Raw genomic sequence first — 17250 nt, forward strand, 5'->3', positions numbered from 1 at the left:
TAACGTGGTAGCTGATACCCTTAGTTGAAAACAATACTCAGGACGCCGAGTAAAGTCGTTAACCATGACAATCCATTCACATCTGTCCACACAGATCATAGAGGCTCAACTCGAGGCCTTAAAACAGGAAAACATGGCAGGTGAAACCTTGAGAGGAATGGATAAAAACTCAGAGTCAGGGATGATGGAGTCTATTGTTTCATGAACCAAATCTGGACACCAAAGTTTGATGGTTACAGAGACATAGTTATGAATGAAGCACACAAAACCCGATACTCCATTCATCCAGGTTCAGACAAGATGTATCTGGACCTCAAGAAACTATACTGATGGCCTAACATGAAGGCTGAAATTGTTACCTTTGTGGGCAAGTGCCTTACTTGTGCCAAAGTCAAGGTAGAATACCAGAAACCTTCAGGTTTATTACGAAAACCTGAAATCCCTGAATGGAAGTGGGAGCGGATTACAATGGATTTGATAACCAAGTTACCAAAGACATCGGGTGGTTATGATACTATTTGGGTAATATTTGATAGATTAACCAAATCCGCACACTTCTTACCAATCAAAGAGACCGACAAGATGGAGAAGCTAACAATAACTTACCTCAAGGAAATCGTAATACTGCATGGTGTGCTAATATCTATTATTTCTAACGGAGATAGTAGATTAACTTCTCGTTTTTGGCAGTCTTTACAAAAAACTTTGGGAACTACGCTAGACATGAGTACAGCCTACCATCCACAAACAGGCGGACAAAGTGAGAGGACGATTTAGACTCTAGAAGACATGTTGCGAGCCTGCGTGATAGAAGACATGAGTGCCTACACGTAGGACCACATTAATATATAATCTATTGTAATAATACTTTTACAGTATACTTATCAAAAATTCCAGTTCAGCATCAACGGACCAAACATGTGGAGCTTGACATTCATTTTGTATGCGAAAAGGTTCACATTGGTGTTGTTCATGTAGTCCACATACCGCCGGACTACAAATACGCCGACAACTTTACCAAAGGCCTGTCATGACAACTTTTCACCAATTATCGATCCGGTCTATGCTTGCGTCCTTCGGCCCATACAAAGGGGGTGTATTAGTCGTATAAATTCTTTGAATAATGATATTCTGTTGTATCTTACATAAGAATAGTTTGTTTCCTTATTTATAGATTTCGATCTTTTGTATATAAACGGTATTCCTATCAATAAAAGTCTTTGACCTTTTCTAAAGAATTTACACTTAGTTCATGCACCAAAGTTCAAGAAAGAGGAGAGAGAATGAGGGCTTCAAAACCACAAAATGGCACCTCTTTTTGAGAGGAAAAATAGATGAAAAACTAATTAGTTTTGGTCTCTTATCAAAAAATATAAAAAAGAAAAAAAAAAAAAAAGAATAAAAATAGAGATTTTTCAGCGGAAAGTATGATTCAAATTAAACCTCTGATGTTAAAATTTTAACATGTATCCCAAACACAATATCCCAATTTAGAAAAAATAATGCAAGTCTTACAAATAGCATAATTCCTTCTCCATACCCCAGCCAAACGAATCTACGTATGAAATCATACCTTTAATTTATCCATTATTTGTTTACAACGTATATTTGTTCCAAGCCCCACAAAACTTCTTCACTTGTAGGTCTATCCTTAGGATCCTTAGCTAAACATCTTAAAGCCAGTGCAGCACATTCAAAAGCACGTTCCAGGGGGTAGTTTTGTTCAAGACGTGGATCTATTATTTTCTTTAGCTCTCTTCTGTCTGCTAAGAATGGAGTTGTCCATTTTACCAAATCAAACTGATAAGGCGGACGTTTCGAATCCAATGCTCGTTGGCCTGTTAAGATTTCCAACAAAATCACTCCAAAACTATAAATGTCAGTCTTCATGCTCAATTCACCTGCAATATTAAAGTGTATACTTTATAATCACAAAAGAGATGGATAAACTTTTGGAACCACCATACTTGGGTATATTTATTGAAAACAAGCCATCATAATTGTAAAAATAAGAGTTTAGACAAAATGTACAAGTATGATGTTTTTTCTTCATATTTAAGTTAGGGAATGTTGCTGAGCGGGCTCATACTTATGGTTTTGTAAGAAGGATTTGTTTTGTAAATAATATCACTTTGTTACAAGGTAACCTACCATCTATATTCCCAATATCATTACAAAATCTTGCCATCTCAAAACTCCCTAGTTTTGCATTAAAGTCCTGTAATAACAAGTAAAAATTAAAGGTATAAAACCAAAGCATTGAAGTAGTTCTCCAACCAACAAAAAACATAACTAGCTTAGGACTACCTGATCGATCAATATACTACAACTTTTAAGAAAACCATGTATGACTTGATGTTTTGACATATGCATATAAGCAAGTCCATTTGCTACTCCTATCATTATCATAAGTCGTGTTCCCCATGAAAGTTGTTGCACAACACCTGGTGCATTGAAAAATAATTACACATCACATGAGCTACTACATTAAAAAAATCCAAATTTTGAGTAAAAAATAAATCCAACAAGAGAGATTCAAGTATATTACCTCGGAATAAAAAGTTACTCAATTTTTGGTTCTGCACGTACTCATAAACAAGAAAGTATTTGTGTTCTTTATCATCGCAGTATCCCAAGAGACTAACAATATTTGAATGAGCCAACAATCCTAAAACTGTCACCACTTTCTGATCACACAAAATTTTGAGTTACACTCAGCAAAAATGAGTAAATAAAATTGTAGCATCGTACACATGATGAAAATTTTCAGCTATCTTTTGCTTTCTCTCCAACGCAAGGAAATGATAAAAAGTAAAACGGGCTTACTAGACCATGCACAAAAATTTTACCCTTTCTTTTCTCTTCTTTCATTTTCATATTGTTTTCAATAAGAGAGTTGCTTCACCAGGTTAGAATGATATGACCTTTTTTTTTATCAAGTATTAACATTTGTCCATGTCATAACATATAGACTTTGGAGGTAACTTTCAATGAAACTTCATCATGTCTTGTTCTACACAAGTAATTTATTAACTTTTATTTCTTAAAGTAAACTGACTTACTTAACCCCTAAAAAAGGTTAAGAAAACAAGACCAATCCCAGATCTGTAGTTTGGGCATTTAACTTTTTGTATGAGAAACTGTTCAGCAGAAACCTCAAACATAATGAATATTAATTTAATGTGAAATTAAGGAGAACAAAGACTTAAGAATCCAATGGAAATCTAAAGTTCTTGTCTTGATTATAGATTTAAGTTTAGGTATATTTATTGATACTTACCTGCCATTGTTGAAGATCCTTTGACCTTTTAACAGCAACAGCAAAGCCTGTACTTTGTGTTGAAGGTGCGAATGTTTTCTTGTCAATCCAACCTAAGAACACCTCTCCAAAATCATCCATACACAAATCCTGACTAAAGTTTCTTGTAGCCTTTTTCAAATCAGAAAATTTAAATACTTTCAGACTTGGAATAGCGCTGGTGCAATCAATGTTGTTAGACCCTAATGTATCACCTGCAAGTCTATTCTTGGCCTTGTAATTATCTGATACCTTTGAATCACCTGGGACTGAAATAGATGAATACAAGAAGATTATATAATCACTATATTAACTGTTATACGATGTGATTTTGTTCATACTCATTTCACTGAAATCAACATACATGTACAATTGTACAGGTCCACTGTCACAAAGGAAGTGTACATGGACTTCAAAGGACTTTGAATGAGTTAGGTTGAACATATAAAGTGGTCAAACAGTGTCATATGAAACGACAAGAAAAGCATTGGTGCACATGATTTTATCACATTTGTACAAATCAACATCAATACTCTTTAACGCATAAGTAATGTTTCGACTTTTGAGGTTGGAAGATGACATTCTTATATTATCATTAATGTTCTGCTAATATATGCGAAGATGAACCTAGACATATTTAAAGAATCTATATAATTAAATGGAAGGTCAAATTAAGTACCAGAGTTCTCTCCATCCAAGGTGGAGGGAAACATATCAAACATTTTTCCACATATTGTTTTGCCCACACCCTGCGAAGATGTATTGGTTTTCTCTTGTAAAGTCATTAGAGAATCGAGACTGACCACAACCTCAGCCATTGTAGGCCGCTGCTTTGGATTGCTGAGCAAACATCTCTCTACAATTCGAACAAACTCCTTCAAACATTTTGTGGATATTTGTCCCCTTATTTCAGAATCAACTATGAGCTTTAAACTGCCTTCTTTGATAGAACCTTGAGCCCATGTCACTAAACCCCATTGCTCCTCATCAAGACTTCTATCCACTGCACGTTTTCGACATAACACTTCCAACAAAACCACCCCAAAAGCGTACACGTCAGACTTCCTAGTCAGCCTTCCAGTTGTGAAATAATTTGGATCCAAATATCCAAAAGTACCTTTCACAAGTGTATTGACATAAGTAGATGGCTGATTAGTTGGGCCTATTCTAGACAACCCGAAGTCCGAAATTTTAGCTGCCCAACTTTCATGTAACAATATATTTGAGCTTTTGATATCACGATGTATAACCCCGACATCAATCCCTGTGCCAGTGTGGAGATAGTCTAATCCACGAGCTGCACTTATGCAGATCTTGAGTCGTTGAAGCCAAGAAAGAGGTGTACCAAGTTTATGGAGGTGGTCTTCGAGTGTTCCATTGGGCATATACTCATAGATGAGGATCTTTTCTTTTTCGTGATTGCAATAACCAAACAAAGACACTAGATGGCAATGACGCAACTTTGAAAGCATCTCAACTTCTGCCCAGAACTCGATTGCCCCTTGAGTGGACATGGAATCCAACCGTTTAATGGCAGCAACCACAAGACTTGATCCATTGATACTCTTACCTTTGTAAACTTTTCCAAAACCTCCCTTCCCAATTACTAATGATTCATCAAAGTTATCAGTTGCTAAGAGAATCTCAGGAAATTCGAACCTACGGCATGCTTGTGAGCACTCTGTAGAGGGTTGTGATTCCTTGCCATTGCTATTAGTAGACAACATGATCACTGATGAAGAAGAAAAGAAAGTAGAAATTGAATAAGAATTTGCAATGGTTCGTACTTCATATTTGTCAACTTAGAAAATGATAATCTTCTTACCTGGAAAGAGAGATGGACCCCAGGTTGCTGACATTTGTGATGGATTGTTTTGACTTTTATAGTGTAAAATTCGTAGTTGGTCTCTACATCTGGTATGGTAATGTTTAAAGAAAGTTTCTTGGACGTGTTTGTATTTAAATATTATGGTTTAAGCTATTCTGGGATTGTGTCAACTTGACAGAGTAAAACATCATGAAAGATAACTTCAAAACAAATGAAACTTTCATAACCAAAATAGTCAACAAAGAATCTTCTACATTGTAAAGCGTCAAGAGTAAAATGTTTGTTTTTTCATAGGAAATGATAAATTTGATATATATTGGGGACCTAAAATACCCCTAAGCTAGCGATTTTTATTTGCATGGCATTGGAATGTGGTTCCTAATAACCACACCGAATTTAATAATAAAATTAAGATGTTAAGTTTTATCCATTATATATTATGAATTCCAATACATTCTGTTTTTTCTACCCTTGCCTCCTCACAATGGATGCACCTACCAAAATCGGATCTTCCGTCTGATTTGCTGTCTTGCATCTTTCCAACAGTGATATTTATTTTACAAAAGTGTTGCCCTAATGGATCTATAAACGTAAAGGGCGACTAGAACTTTCCTTTCCCATGGAGTAAGAATTATTATCAAATAAATAACTTTTTGTGGCGTTGATTGAAATCAGTTATGTGGTGGATTTTGAAGGGTAGAAACCAGCGTTTGATGACGTGGTGTTATTCGACAACTAAGTTAAATATGTCGAGAAGAGTACCAATCAAATTACCCTAAAATTTGAAGATGTAAAAAACATTATCATCAATAGCAACATCTAACAAGATGATTACAACACAATCATGAAAACAATTTATTTTCAGTGGAAACCTAATTTTATGTTTTCAACAGATGTCTAAAATTTTGATTTTTTCAATTACACACCCAATTTCAAACTTCAAAGGAAAGCACGAAAGTTACTTGTTGAGTTGTTTTGAAGGAAAGTAGTAAAAGACGAAAGAATAGTTCTCTTTGTGTAACATCCCGAAAGTATTTTATTGGGTGTATTTATTTTTTAAATTTACTGAGTGACTCGACGAGTTGTGAGCCCAACTCATCGAGTAGAGTCGGGATGGCTACGTGGGATTAATGAATGGACTCGACGAGTCAAAGAGCCGACTCGCCGAGTTGGTGCTGTGTAATGAAACGTTAATTTCCTGAGATTGGGGCCTATATAAGAGAACTTATGTCCTCATTTCCGCGTCACCAGCCACCTTGCATCCTTGAGAGAAACCCTAATCATCCATTTGAGCTAAAGAATGAGAGATGAGCTAATCTTCTGATTAGTAGTACACTTTTTGAAGGTGAAGTGAAGAGCATCATGCCTGGATCAAGAGGGGACTTTGGGTCTAGAGGTTCATCAGGGTTTTGCTTCAAGAGCAGGTAAAAAGATGCTAACTTAATCATGTCCTTATAAGATCTTGGTTTAGGGAGTTTTCTAGGGTTTTCTCCCATCCTTTTTGTCATGGAGTCCTTTGAGCATGATTTAAGGTTAAAACCTCAGATATGGATTGTAGGAGGTCTTGTGAGTCCAAAGACGTAAACTTTATTGAGCTAAAGGCAAGATCTTGTGCATTTAACCCTTGTTGGAGCTTGTGTTGGCATTATGGAGCAAATATGCCATTCATGAACGTAAAGATCGAAACTTTACGTGACCTTCGAGCCTTGGGATGTTAGATCTAGAGTTTAGAGTGGCAAATATGCCTTAAACGTTTGAATGAGGATTTAGGCTAAAGGGACTCGCCGAGTCAATAGGATGACTCGACGAGTCGGATAGGGTTTTGTCCCGGTGAGCTTGATCATGCGATATCTCGGCGAGTTGGAGGGTTAACTCGACGAGTTGAGTTGGACTTTCATGAGACTTATGAGGAAACGAAGGGACTCGACGAGTTGGGGTCAACATGGACTGTTGATACGAGTTTGACTTCTGTTGACATTAGGGTTTGGTCAAATATGAGTAATTGAGACCATGGAGGGGTAAAAATCAACAATACATAGGGACCAAAATATAATGATTGAAATATGAATTGGGGTCACCAGAGCCACAAATAATGACCGAAATTGTAAAAATCAACAATACATAGTGACCAAAATATAATTTATCATCCAACTCAAGTGTTAATAAAAAAACACCGTAAATCTAATCAATCCTTCGTATGTAACTCGACCACTTGGTTTCTCAACTACTCTTGACAGATGCAATGCAGGAGCAACACCTTAACATTCAAACATAGTGACAAAGTTTTTTTTTAATCAAAAATACCCATAAAATAGTTATATTTGAGAAAATATACCTTGCATTCCAACTAGATTCTTTTTTACTTTTCCCCCATCAAGCTTGTAAGAATATGATAAACCTTGATCATTCTTGGAGCTTATAGAATGCAAATCAGCCCGATTCTCTCAAATATGTAGATTCCGAGAAACTCACTATCAGTTATGTCATTCAAGTTATGACATTCAGTTATGCCATTCATCTAACAAAATAATGAGAAAATCCCCAAGCTTACCCGTTACGTAACATGATAAACATTTGGGGTGAGCATTTGGACCGGTGGACCGGACTGTTTTTTTGGACCCCCGGGGCGGTTCTCGATTCTAGGAATCCATCAAAAACGGTTCGGTTTTTTTCCCGGTCCGGTCTGGTTTTTATCGGATTTAGAACTAGTTGGACCCGATTTTAAAAAAAATGTAATCAATGAATTTTTTTAAACAATCATAACTCATTCGTTTTAAGTCGGATTGACACGCGGTTTTCTCCAATGTTTAACTTACAGTTTGTAGATGAATGTAGACTATAATTTTTTTTTATTTTGGTATTATATTTAATGAGTGACAGTCTTTCAAAGTTGAGCTATCAAAACTGAAAACTTTAAGCTTTTCAGCAACATTTTTAAAATTTTGTAATCTGTGAAATTTTTTAAACAACCATAACTCATTCGTTTTAAGTGGGATCAACACACGTTTTTTTTCCTACGTTTAATTTATAGTTTGCATATGAAATTAGAATATAATTTTGTTGATTTTGGTATTGTATTCAATGAGTTACAGTATTTCAAAGTTGAGCTAACAAAGCTGAAAATTTTTAGTTTTTCCAGCAAGTTTTTTAAAATTTTGTAATATGTGAAATTTTTTAAACAACCATAACTTATTCGTTTTAAGTCGGATTGGCCTGTGGTTTTTTCCAACATTTAGCTTACAGTTTGTAGATAAATTTAGACTATAATTTTGTTGATTTTCGTATTATATTCAATGAGTTACAATCTTTCAAAGTTGAGCTATCAAAACTGAAATATTTCAACTTTTTAACTATTATTTTAGTCTATAATTCTGAATTTTATGTATCTTTGACAGATAAATCATATGAAAGGGATACTGGTGAACTTGATTTATATGTTAGTTGATTTTATTTGGAAAATTAATTTTGCAAGTTATAATATTATAACATCAAGGTAGATTAGTTATGCATGAAACGGAAACGTAATCATTTTTACAAGTTGTACCGTATTAAACCCAAAAACTTATTTTAATGACTTGTACTCTATGCAATTAAAGTTGTACCGGTCCAAATGGGTCCAAGAACCGGAAAACCCGAACCTGGACTCAAACCCAGACACGGACACGGACACGACTCATCCGGTTCGGTCCACGGTCCACAATATTCTCCATAACCGGTCCGGTCCGGTTCGGTCCAAATGCTCACCCCTAATAAACATACTATCAATGTCCCTATATTAATATTTCTAATTTCTGAGCAAAAATCTCTAAATTCTTGTAAAATCAACATTAAGTATAAACCCATTTGTAGTTCCATATATTCAAAAATTATAAAAAAAATAAAATAAAAAACATAGAGAAAACAAATCTTACCATCCATAACGTCTTTAGGATTGATGATTTCCACCCTTTCATGCCAAGAAACACAAACACACATACAATTAAGCATATACACATAAAGAGTAAGAGAGAGGAACCGATATATATATATATATATATATATATATATATATATATATATATATATACACACACAGAGAGAGAGAGAGAGATACCAAATTAGAACACTTAAAAGGTTGAGAACGTGAGAATAGTTCTGGACCAATCAATATATAAGAGCATATTAGTAAGTGTATATTTTAATTAAAATAAAATAAAATAAAATTCAATCAAATTCCCTTAAATTTAGGATAAGTTACCAAAAAACAAAGAAATATTCAGTTTTTTTCTTATTAATAGAATATAAAAAACATTTTTACTCAAATTTATTTTAAATCTGAAAGAAAAACAAATTCTTAAAAACATCATTTTGTTCTCCTATTTCATGTTTTTTTTTCAAAAAAAAAAAGTAGAAATTCAATCCCAGATCAATACACTTGTATTCACAAACGAAATTTTTCTTCAAAAACCTAATACTACTCCAATCACAAATGAGTGTATATCAATTTACAAATAATTCAATGCATTTTTCATCAATTGAAAATAAAAATAGTGTAGAAATTATCATTTCTTTATAAAATGAATACATCTAATCATAAATAAATACACTCGTTTATATGAATACACTATTCATAATAAATACAATTCACATATGAATACACTGTTATTCGCAAATGAATACACTGTTAAAATATAGCCATCTAAAAATGTGGAAACCTTCACAAATGAATAAAACACTAAAATGCTTTCTTCCCTCACAATCCCATCTTCATTGTCACACACGAATACACTGGTGTTCACAAATGAATACACTGCTAAAATATAGCCATCTGAAAATGTAGAAACCTTCACAAATTAATACAACGCTACAATGCTTTCTTCCCTCAGAATCCCATCTTCAGTGAAGTGACAAATAATAATAAAGTAAAGTTGTTCTGAAAATCAAATATTTTTTTTAATAATAGTTTACGAATCAAGCTCCAAGAAATAAAAATTAGACATATAAAATAACTCACTAGACTTAAGTTTTTTAGCTTAAAATATAGCCATTTGAAAATGTAGAAACCTTCCTTAAAAAATTTTAGAAACCTTCCTTAAAAAATCGATTTGCAAGATTCAATCTAAGAAAAGAATAATGAATAAAATAGGTTCTTATTTTCTTTTGTGTATCTGCATCGATGAAAGCAACGACGATAGAGGAGTATACGAGGCAGAAAACGCGCAAAGGAGGTCACCCCCGACCTTTTATCACTCCAGAAACCCTTATTCCATAGTGTTTCGCCACTAACAACCCTATCGGGGATATTTTTTTCCTTCTCTCTCTCTCTCTCTCTCTCTCTCTCTCTGAATCCTCTTGCAAGTGATGGCATTTAGACAAGGTGGAAGTTTGATTGTGGCTGCGATAATTGATAATGATGGCGCTAAGAAGGAGACGCCTCATTTGGTCTCATCGGTTGAATAAGAAACAATGCCCAAACCAAAAAACGTGTTTGACTAACAGAAGATGCTCGACCCAAAAACCTTGTCGGCTGAAACCCTAACCCAAAAACGGCGGCGTTGAGTTGGCGACTTGCGATGGTCCGATTAAAGCTACAAAAATCGAAGGTGCGATGGAGGTAGGATGAGAGATGAAGAGATCGTGGTGTGCAGATAATGGAGGTGGTAGAGAGAGAGAGAGAGAGAGAGAGAGAGAGATGAATAAGGAGAATGGAAATAAGAGTGAGAATGAGAAATTATAGGATTGACCTAAAGTTTCAACTACAGTTATACACTTATGCCATTTTAAAAGACACTTTAATACCAATAGTTTTAGAATTAACATAAATGACCCGCTTGATAATAGCCTTAGATTTGAATATTTAGATGGGTCAGATATTTTCTCGCGTTCTCAACCTTTTTGGTGTTCTCAATTTATCCTACTCTTATATATATATATATATATATATATATATATATATATATAGAGAGAGAGAGAGAGAGAGAGAGATACAATACTCTTTCCTGGGCAAAAACTATGTGTGGTGATGAATCCAACGACTGGAGGTAGCGATGGAGTGGTGGATTAAGGTTTGATTGCAACATTCTTGGTTCCCACAGCCTAGCATAGCTCACATTTCAAAAAAAATTCATCAAGATGTTAACCTTCACTTAGACATTATATCAAACAGTTGGGGTGTATAATCTGAAAGTTGAAAAACACCAAATTACCCTTCTTCCATAATTTCTCCCATTTTCTTGAACTTTCATCTTCAATGAATCGCTATGTAAATGAAATTAAGATACGACGTAAAAAACAAAGATAAAAGTTTTGTCACATATTTCAATAACCATTTTTAGCCAATCAAATGCAACAAACAACAATATACTTTTATTTTATTTTTTGTTTACTAACTATTATTGTAGAATCAGCCTTTCATTTACTCCTGATACAACAATTTATTATCATAGTTCATTTCCTTCACAAGAAAAAAAATTGTGTGATTGAAAGAACTAATAGTCGAATGCGATAATAAACAAATAAATGAAATATGTTGCTATTTCTATCACTTAAAGATGAAAAAATTGGGATTATTTTTATAGGTTAGAAGACCACATAACAATAATTTAACAAGGCAGTGAGTGCATTTACAATGGCAAGTGGGAGATAGAACAAGGACTAAAAAGGAATTCATCATTGACACAAATATGAATTTAATATTTAAAGATTGTTATTAGTAAATTTCAAAATCAAGGATATTTTAATTAAAACTTACCATGGACATACTACCTTTTAATCCCTTAGGCTCATCGCACAAGTGAGGCAATATCCCTTAGAATGAAAATTCCTCAAATCTTTCTAAAAAATTGTTAATTTTTGGGACATATGGAGTAGGAAAAAAGCAAAAATAGAAAAAGACACAAAGTATAGAAGAACTTCTGCCAATAGCACAAAAAATGGGGCAAACTGTCATGGAAAGATAAAGAGGGGCAAATAAGTCTTTCAACAATCAAGACATGAGATATATGAATAAAAAATTGTCATTACTTATTATCATACTGTTGGATTAGGTGTTTAGCCAATAACTAAATTAGTATATACTTGAATTATTAACAAAGTTCCTTTGGGTTGCCCTCAAACCTAGTAGTTGAATATGATGACATTTACAGAGAGAGAGAGAGAGAGAGATAGAGAGAGAGAGAGAGAGAGAGAGAAAATGATTTATTGATTTATTATAAGATTAATAAATATGTCACACGCCGCTAAAGCGGAAACACAAGGCACAAAAGTACAAAGGGTCTCATTGCAAAAAGTTAAAAGACAACACTAACCATAGTGTTAAAAGAATTAGAATTTACAATGAGTTTGAACAATTTTAAAAAATTACAATGTATTTGAAAAAAAACAACCCATGTGAATGATCCTACATATGATGGTCCCTAAGTTCCATCTTATAGACGAGTTCTTGAAAAAGCATGTAAAATGAGCATTCGACTACCAAAATAGTTAGCGAGTTCACAAGTTTACAAGATAAAAGATTTATAAGTCAAGAACTTTAGTTTTTAAAAATAAGTGCGATAATTAAAAGTACATTGCTAAGATGACTAAAAAAAGTTCATTTTTATCATGAGAAAATAAAGTTCCTTATTATCATAAGAAATAAAATTCGATGCTAACATGAGAAACGAGGTTCATTGTTATCATGAGAAATAAAGTTTGTTATTATCATGCGAAATAAATTTCGATGCTAACATGAGAACCAAAGTTCATTGTTATCATGAGAAATAAAGTTTGTTATTATCATGAGAAATAAAGTTTGATGCTAAAATGAGAAACAAATTTCGTTACCATCATCAGAAACAAAGATTGATACCAACATATGAACCAAAGTTCATATGTGCAAAGTGATCAACCTATGAGTTCACTACCCAAGCCTATGACCGAGGAGTGCCCTCTTGAATACTATATCTATCACTAACATACTAGAAAATATGGTAAAATACACCCTGTGAACTGCGCGGGTGAGGTGTAGTCTACTTCCTAATGGCGCTATCCATAATGACCATGGACTCTAAAGAGTTAATGAGATGTGTGAAATGAATCCAGGGACTTGACCATGATACATGCCTCATGAATCAACAATTTCAAACACATACATAAAAAATCACATCTGATACAATTTAAAATAAGTACAACGAACATAATTGTATAACCCACATGCTTTTCAACCCAAAATATTAAAAACCAAAAATAGGGTTTGTGAATACTCACAACTTATTTCGTGATGACGTTAACCATGCCTTGAGTTAAATTCCACTCGTACCACTACCGATGTCCTACAATAATGGTATACACTAGTGAGTCTTTAATTGAAATCTAATATTAGTATATTTTATCTTATACAATAGAATTATACCAATAATATGTAAAAAATTTGATATTGATAAATTACAAACATTTTTATGTGAAACTTGATTTCGATGAATCAATTTATCATATAACAAATTCAAGTGAAAATTCTCATTATTGAAATGTTAAAAGTTCACATTTTAGGAGGTGTTCCAAAGATTAAATATTCAAAAACTAAATCAATTTACTTCTAAATTTCCCAAACATTGTATTTCAGTTTTACCTAAAGTCAAAGACCTTAAGATAAATTTTCTTGAATTTTTTATTTGTCTAACTATTTTTCACCATTTTAATTTCTTAAATAATAACAAAATCACAGAAAAATAATAAATGATCATGAAAAATTCTTATAGTTTTTGTGTAACTGTTTCACAGTATCCTTAAACTAGGAAAAATATTAAATGGCACTTTTGATCAATAAAACCTGGTTTTGAAATTTAGTTATGTTTTACACCATGAAATTCTAATTAAATAGAAAATAGCAATTAAAAGTCACAAAACTTTTTATTTGTGTCCTAATTGCAATCAACAACTTCTAGAAAATGTTTCATAAATTTTACATATGCATAGCTAGTTTTCTCATATTTAACCACTTGAATCCTCACAAATTCATGGAAAAATAGTAAATAGTTAAGCAAAATTATCAATCTTTTTTATAGAAGTGTAATACAATAAACGTAAGCTGGGAAAATTTTCGAAAGTGATTTTCAAAAAGTGGAGTCTGATTTTGGATTTATAGATCTTTAATCTTAGGAAATTGGAAATATATAGCAAATAGTTGAAATAAATCCTCAAACTTTTTGGCTAATTTATTTACAGTATTTTGGAAGCTTGGAAAAATGATTATTGAACTTTATAAGCTGTAAAACCCATTTTTATAGTTTTAGATTTGTTTAATACCAAGAAATTCGAAATAAATAGTAGGTAGAAAAGAAAAATTACTAAACAATTTTATTTGAGATTCTACTGTAATAAAAGATGTTTGGGAAATTTTTCATGAATTATGGATAAGTGAAGCGATTTTTATCAATTTAACCCCTTAAACATTCATTAGATACAGGAAAAATAAGAAATGGTCAAGGAAAAATCTATAAATTTTTGTATGGAGGTTTTATAATGTCAATAAGGTGCGAAAAGTAACAAAAATGGTTTTTAACAGTCATAACTATATTTTACCATTTACTTCTTCTCAACAATAATAAAATTGAAATAAATAGAATAGCCATAAAAATTCATGAAACTTAATAAACTGTCTTGCACCGATGAATAGGTCATTGTAGAATTTTTCTCAAAATTTATTGACATTAAAAGTATTTTATGTGAATTATTGCTTTATTTTCTTGAAAATATTACAACAATTCGAGAAAAATGAATTATTTTCTGAAAATTTCCAGATCATCATATTTTGTTGTTTTGATTCAGGGAAAAATCGGATTTGAACAAAAAAGGATTTTTAGGTATTTGTTGTAAATAAATCCTTTATGAACCTTCTTAACAATATAATTTGATCACCAAGCATTTACGCTTGATGTTCATCACATGCATTATGATTTAAAGACCATGAATGAACTTATTTTGTGCAAAATAATGTTTATAAATGAAATTTTTTAATGCATGTTGTTTTTTTATATATAAAACTTGTTAAAACTCAAGTTTATGGATTTGATTTAGGTTTTGGTCACTGGATTTCACCTTCTAATAACATGCACATTGTATTTAGGTGAAATCCTAGCACCATCATCATCAAATTCAACATGCATGAACATGGATATGAATTTTCATAAAGAATGGTGTAGAAGAGGAAGAAAAATGCAAGAAAACTTGAAATTTTTGAAAGAAAATGGAAGGAAATTGATTTTACCTTGAAAATCAAATTCAAATGATGAAGATTCTTGAGTAAGATGAGGGATATTTGCTGGTAATTTCATAGGTTTTGGAGCTAATTCATAAAGGGGAAGAATGGGGGTTTTAGAGAGAAGAAAGTTGTAACGACCATAAAATTCGAGCCAAATTAAAACATTTTAATTCATTCAAAACCATTAAGTTCATACATTTGTTTTCAAAATAGTTTAAACATCAGAGCATTTCCCATAACCATATCACATAAATCATAAAACATGAGGAGCAGTACGATCACGCCTTCACCTTGCCAGGGCCTCCTAAAGTACCTGAAACAATACATTGAAACTGTAAGCCCGAAAGCTTAGTGAGTTACCCCCAAAATACCAACCACAATACCATACACATAACATATCATATCATGAACAGAACAACAATGCATATCGAGTCTATAGTGTGACTGGTCCGCCTGCACCAGGCCTTCAGTTCACCCGGTCCACTCTATGAGTCTACAGTATGACTGGTCCGCCCGCACCGGGCATTCAGTCTATCTGGTCCACTCTCTGAGCCTCGGCACGTCTGGTCCACCCTCATGGGGCCTTCAGCCTATCCGAACCCCTCGTCGGGCCTTCGGTCTAACCGGTCCGCCCTGGGTATGTTGGCCTACAGCACAAAGCAGGACCCACCTCAACCCAACCCCAGTCCAACAACCATGTACACATAAACATATAATCATATATCAATTCACAACTAGTCAACCGATCTAGAAAATCACATAACATAGCAACATCCTAACCAGGATACCGACCTAACCAGGTCTCTATCATAGCATCATCCTATATACCAAGATACCGACCTTAACCAGGCCTCTAACATAGCATTATCCTATATACCAGGATACCGACCTTAACCAGGTCTCTAACATAGCATCATCCTACATACCAGGATACTGACCTTAACCAGGTCTATAACATAGCATCATCCTATATACCAGGATACCGATCTTAACCAGGTCTCTAACATAGCATCATCCTATTTACCAGGATACCAACCTTAACCAGGTCTCTAACATAGCATCATCCTATATACCAGGATACCGACCTTAACCAGGTCTCTAACATAGCATCATCCTATATACTAGGATACCAACCTTAACCAGGTCTCTAACATATACCATCCTAACTACCAGGATGCAGGCATAGCAAAACAATAACATAACAAACAACTACCCGGATACCCATCTAATAAAGGGCCGACCTTGGTGCCTTAGACCCTGTCTAGTGAGGATAACTCACCTGCAACTGCCGACTTGAAGAAGCAAGAACACGCTGCTTCGACCACCAGCACGAACTCCACCACTGGTCATTACCAAATAACCAATCCAATAGATACCAATAATTACCAAAATACCCCTGGAAGTCAACTAGTCAACCCTTGGTCAAAGTCAAGGTCCTCACTCAAAGTCAACCTTCCTGGTTGACCCTATTCGCCGAGTCAACCCGTTGACTCGTCGAGTTCCTATGCTCAGAACTCCCATGCGACGACTCAACTCGCCGAGTCACCCCAAGATTCGTCGAGTCCAACAAACTCTAAGTCCCTTCCTGCTCAACTCACCGAGTCATCCCTCGACTCACCGATTGACAGCTCAAAGAGAAAAGGTTATGGTTCCATGACCAGACTCGCCGAGTCCAAGACAATCTTCAACAGACTCGTCGAGTTGTTCTTCTAACTCGCCGAGTCCATGCGCATACTCATACAACTCGTCGAGTGCATCCATGTGACTCGCCGAGTCTCTTCAGTTCTCATTCCATGCAGAGGCTTTTCAAGCTATGTAAGGACTCAAATCTATAGATCCACTCTTCTACAGCCTAGCCCTCACATAAAGTTGCAAACTTTACGTGGAACCAAGGTGATATAAGCT

The 17250-nt window shown here is 34.1% G+C and overlaps 1 protein-coding gene across 1 annotated transcript; it reads right to left on the reverse strand.

Annotated features, from left to right (window-relative positions):
• Positions 1-1449: 1449 nt before the first annotated feature.
• LOC145062203 (receptor-like protein kinase FERONIA) lies at positions 1450-5032 on the reverse strand. Its single transcript, XM_079009838.1, has 6 exons — positions 3978-5032; positions 3281-3567; positions 2549-2687; positions 2308-2444; positions 2152-2218; positions 1450-1901 (listed from the first exon to the last, which is right to left on the reverse strand). Exons 1-6 carry the CDS (start codon positions 5023-5025, stop codon positions 1588-1590), a joined length of 1992 nt encoding a protein of 663 aa, XP_078865964.1. The 5' UTR covers positions 5026-5032; the 3' UTR covers positions 1450-1587.
• Positions 5033-17250: the final 12218 nt, after the last annotated feature.

The sequence above is a fragment of the Lactuca serriola genome, chromosome 7, assembly GCF_051521515.1.
Source record: "Lactuca serriola cultivar US96UC23 chromosome 7, Lser_US96UC23_V15, whole genome shotgun sequence".
NCBI lineage: Eukaryota > Viridiplantae > Streptophyta > Magnoliopsida > Asterales > Asteraceae > Lactuca > Lactuca serriola.

Coding starts and splice junctions, on each gene's coding strand:
- LOC145062203 (XM_079009838.1), bottom strand. CDS start 5,025: ATGTTGTCTACTAATAGCAATGGCAAGGAATCACAACCCTCTACAGAG. Junction 2,688..3,280: donor AGGATCTTCAACAATGGCAG/GTAAGTATCAAT, acceptor TTGTGTGATCAG/AAAGTGGTGACAGTTTTAGG. Junction 2,445..2,548: donor GAGTAACTTTTTATTCCGAG/GTAATATACTTG, acceptor TCAATGCACCAG/GTGTTGTGCAACAACTTTCA.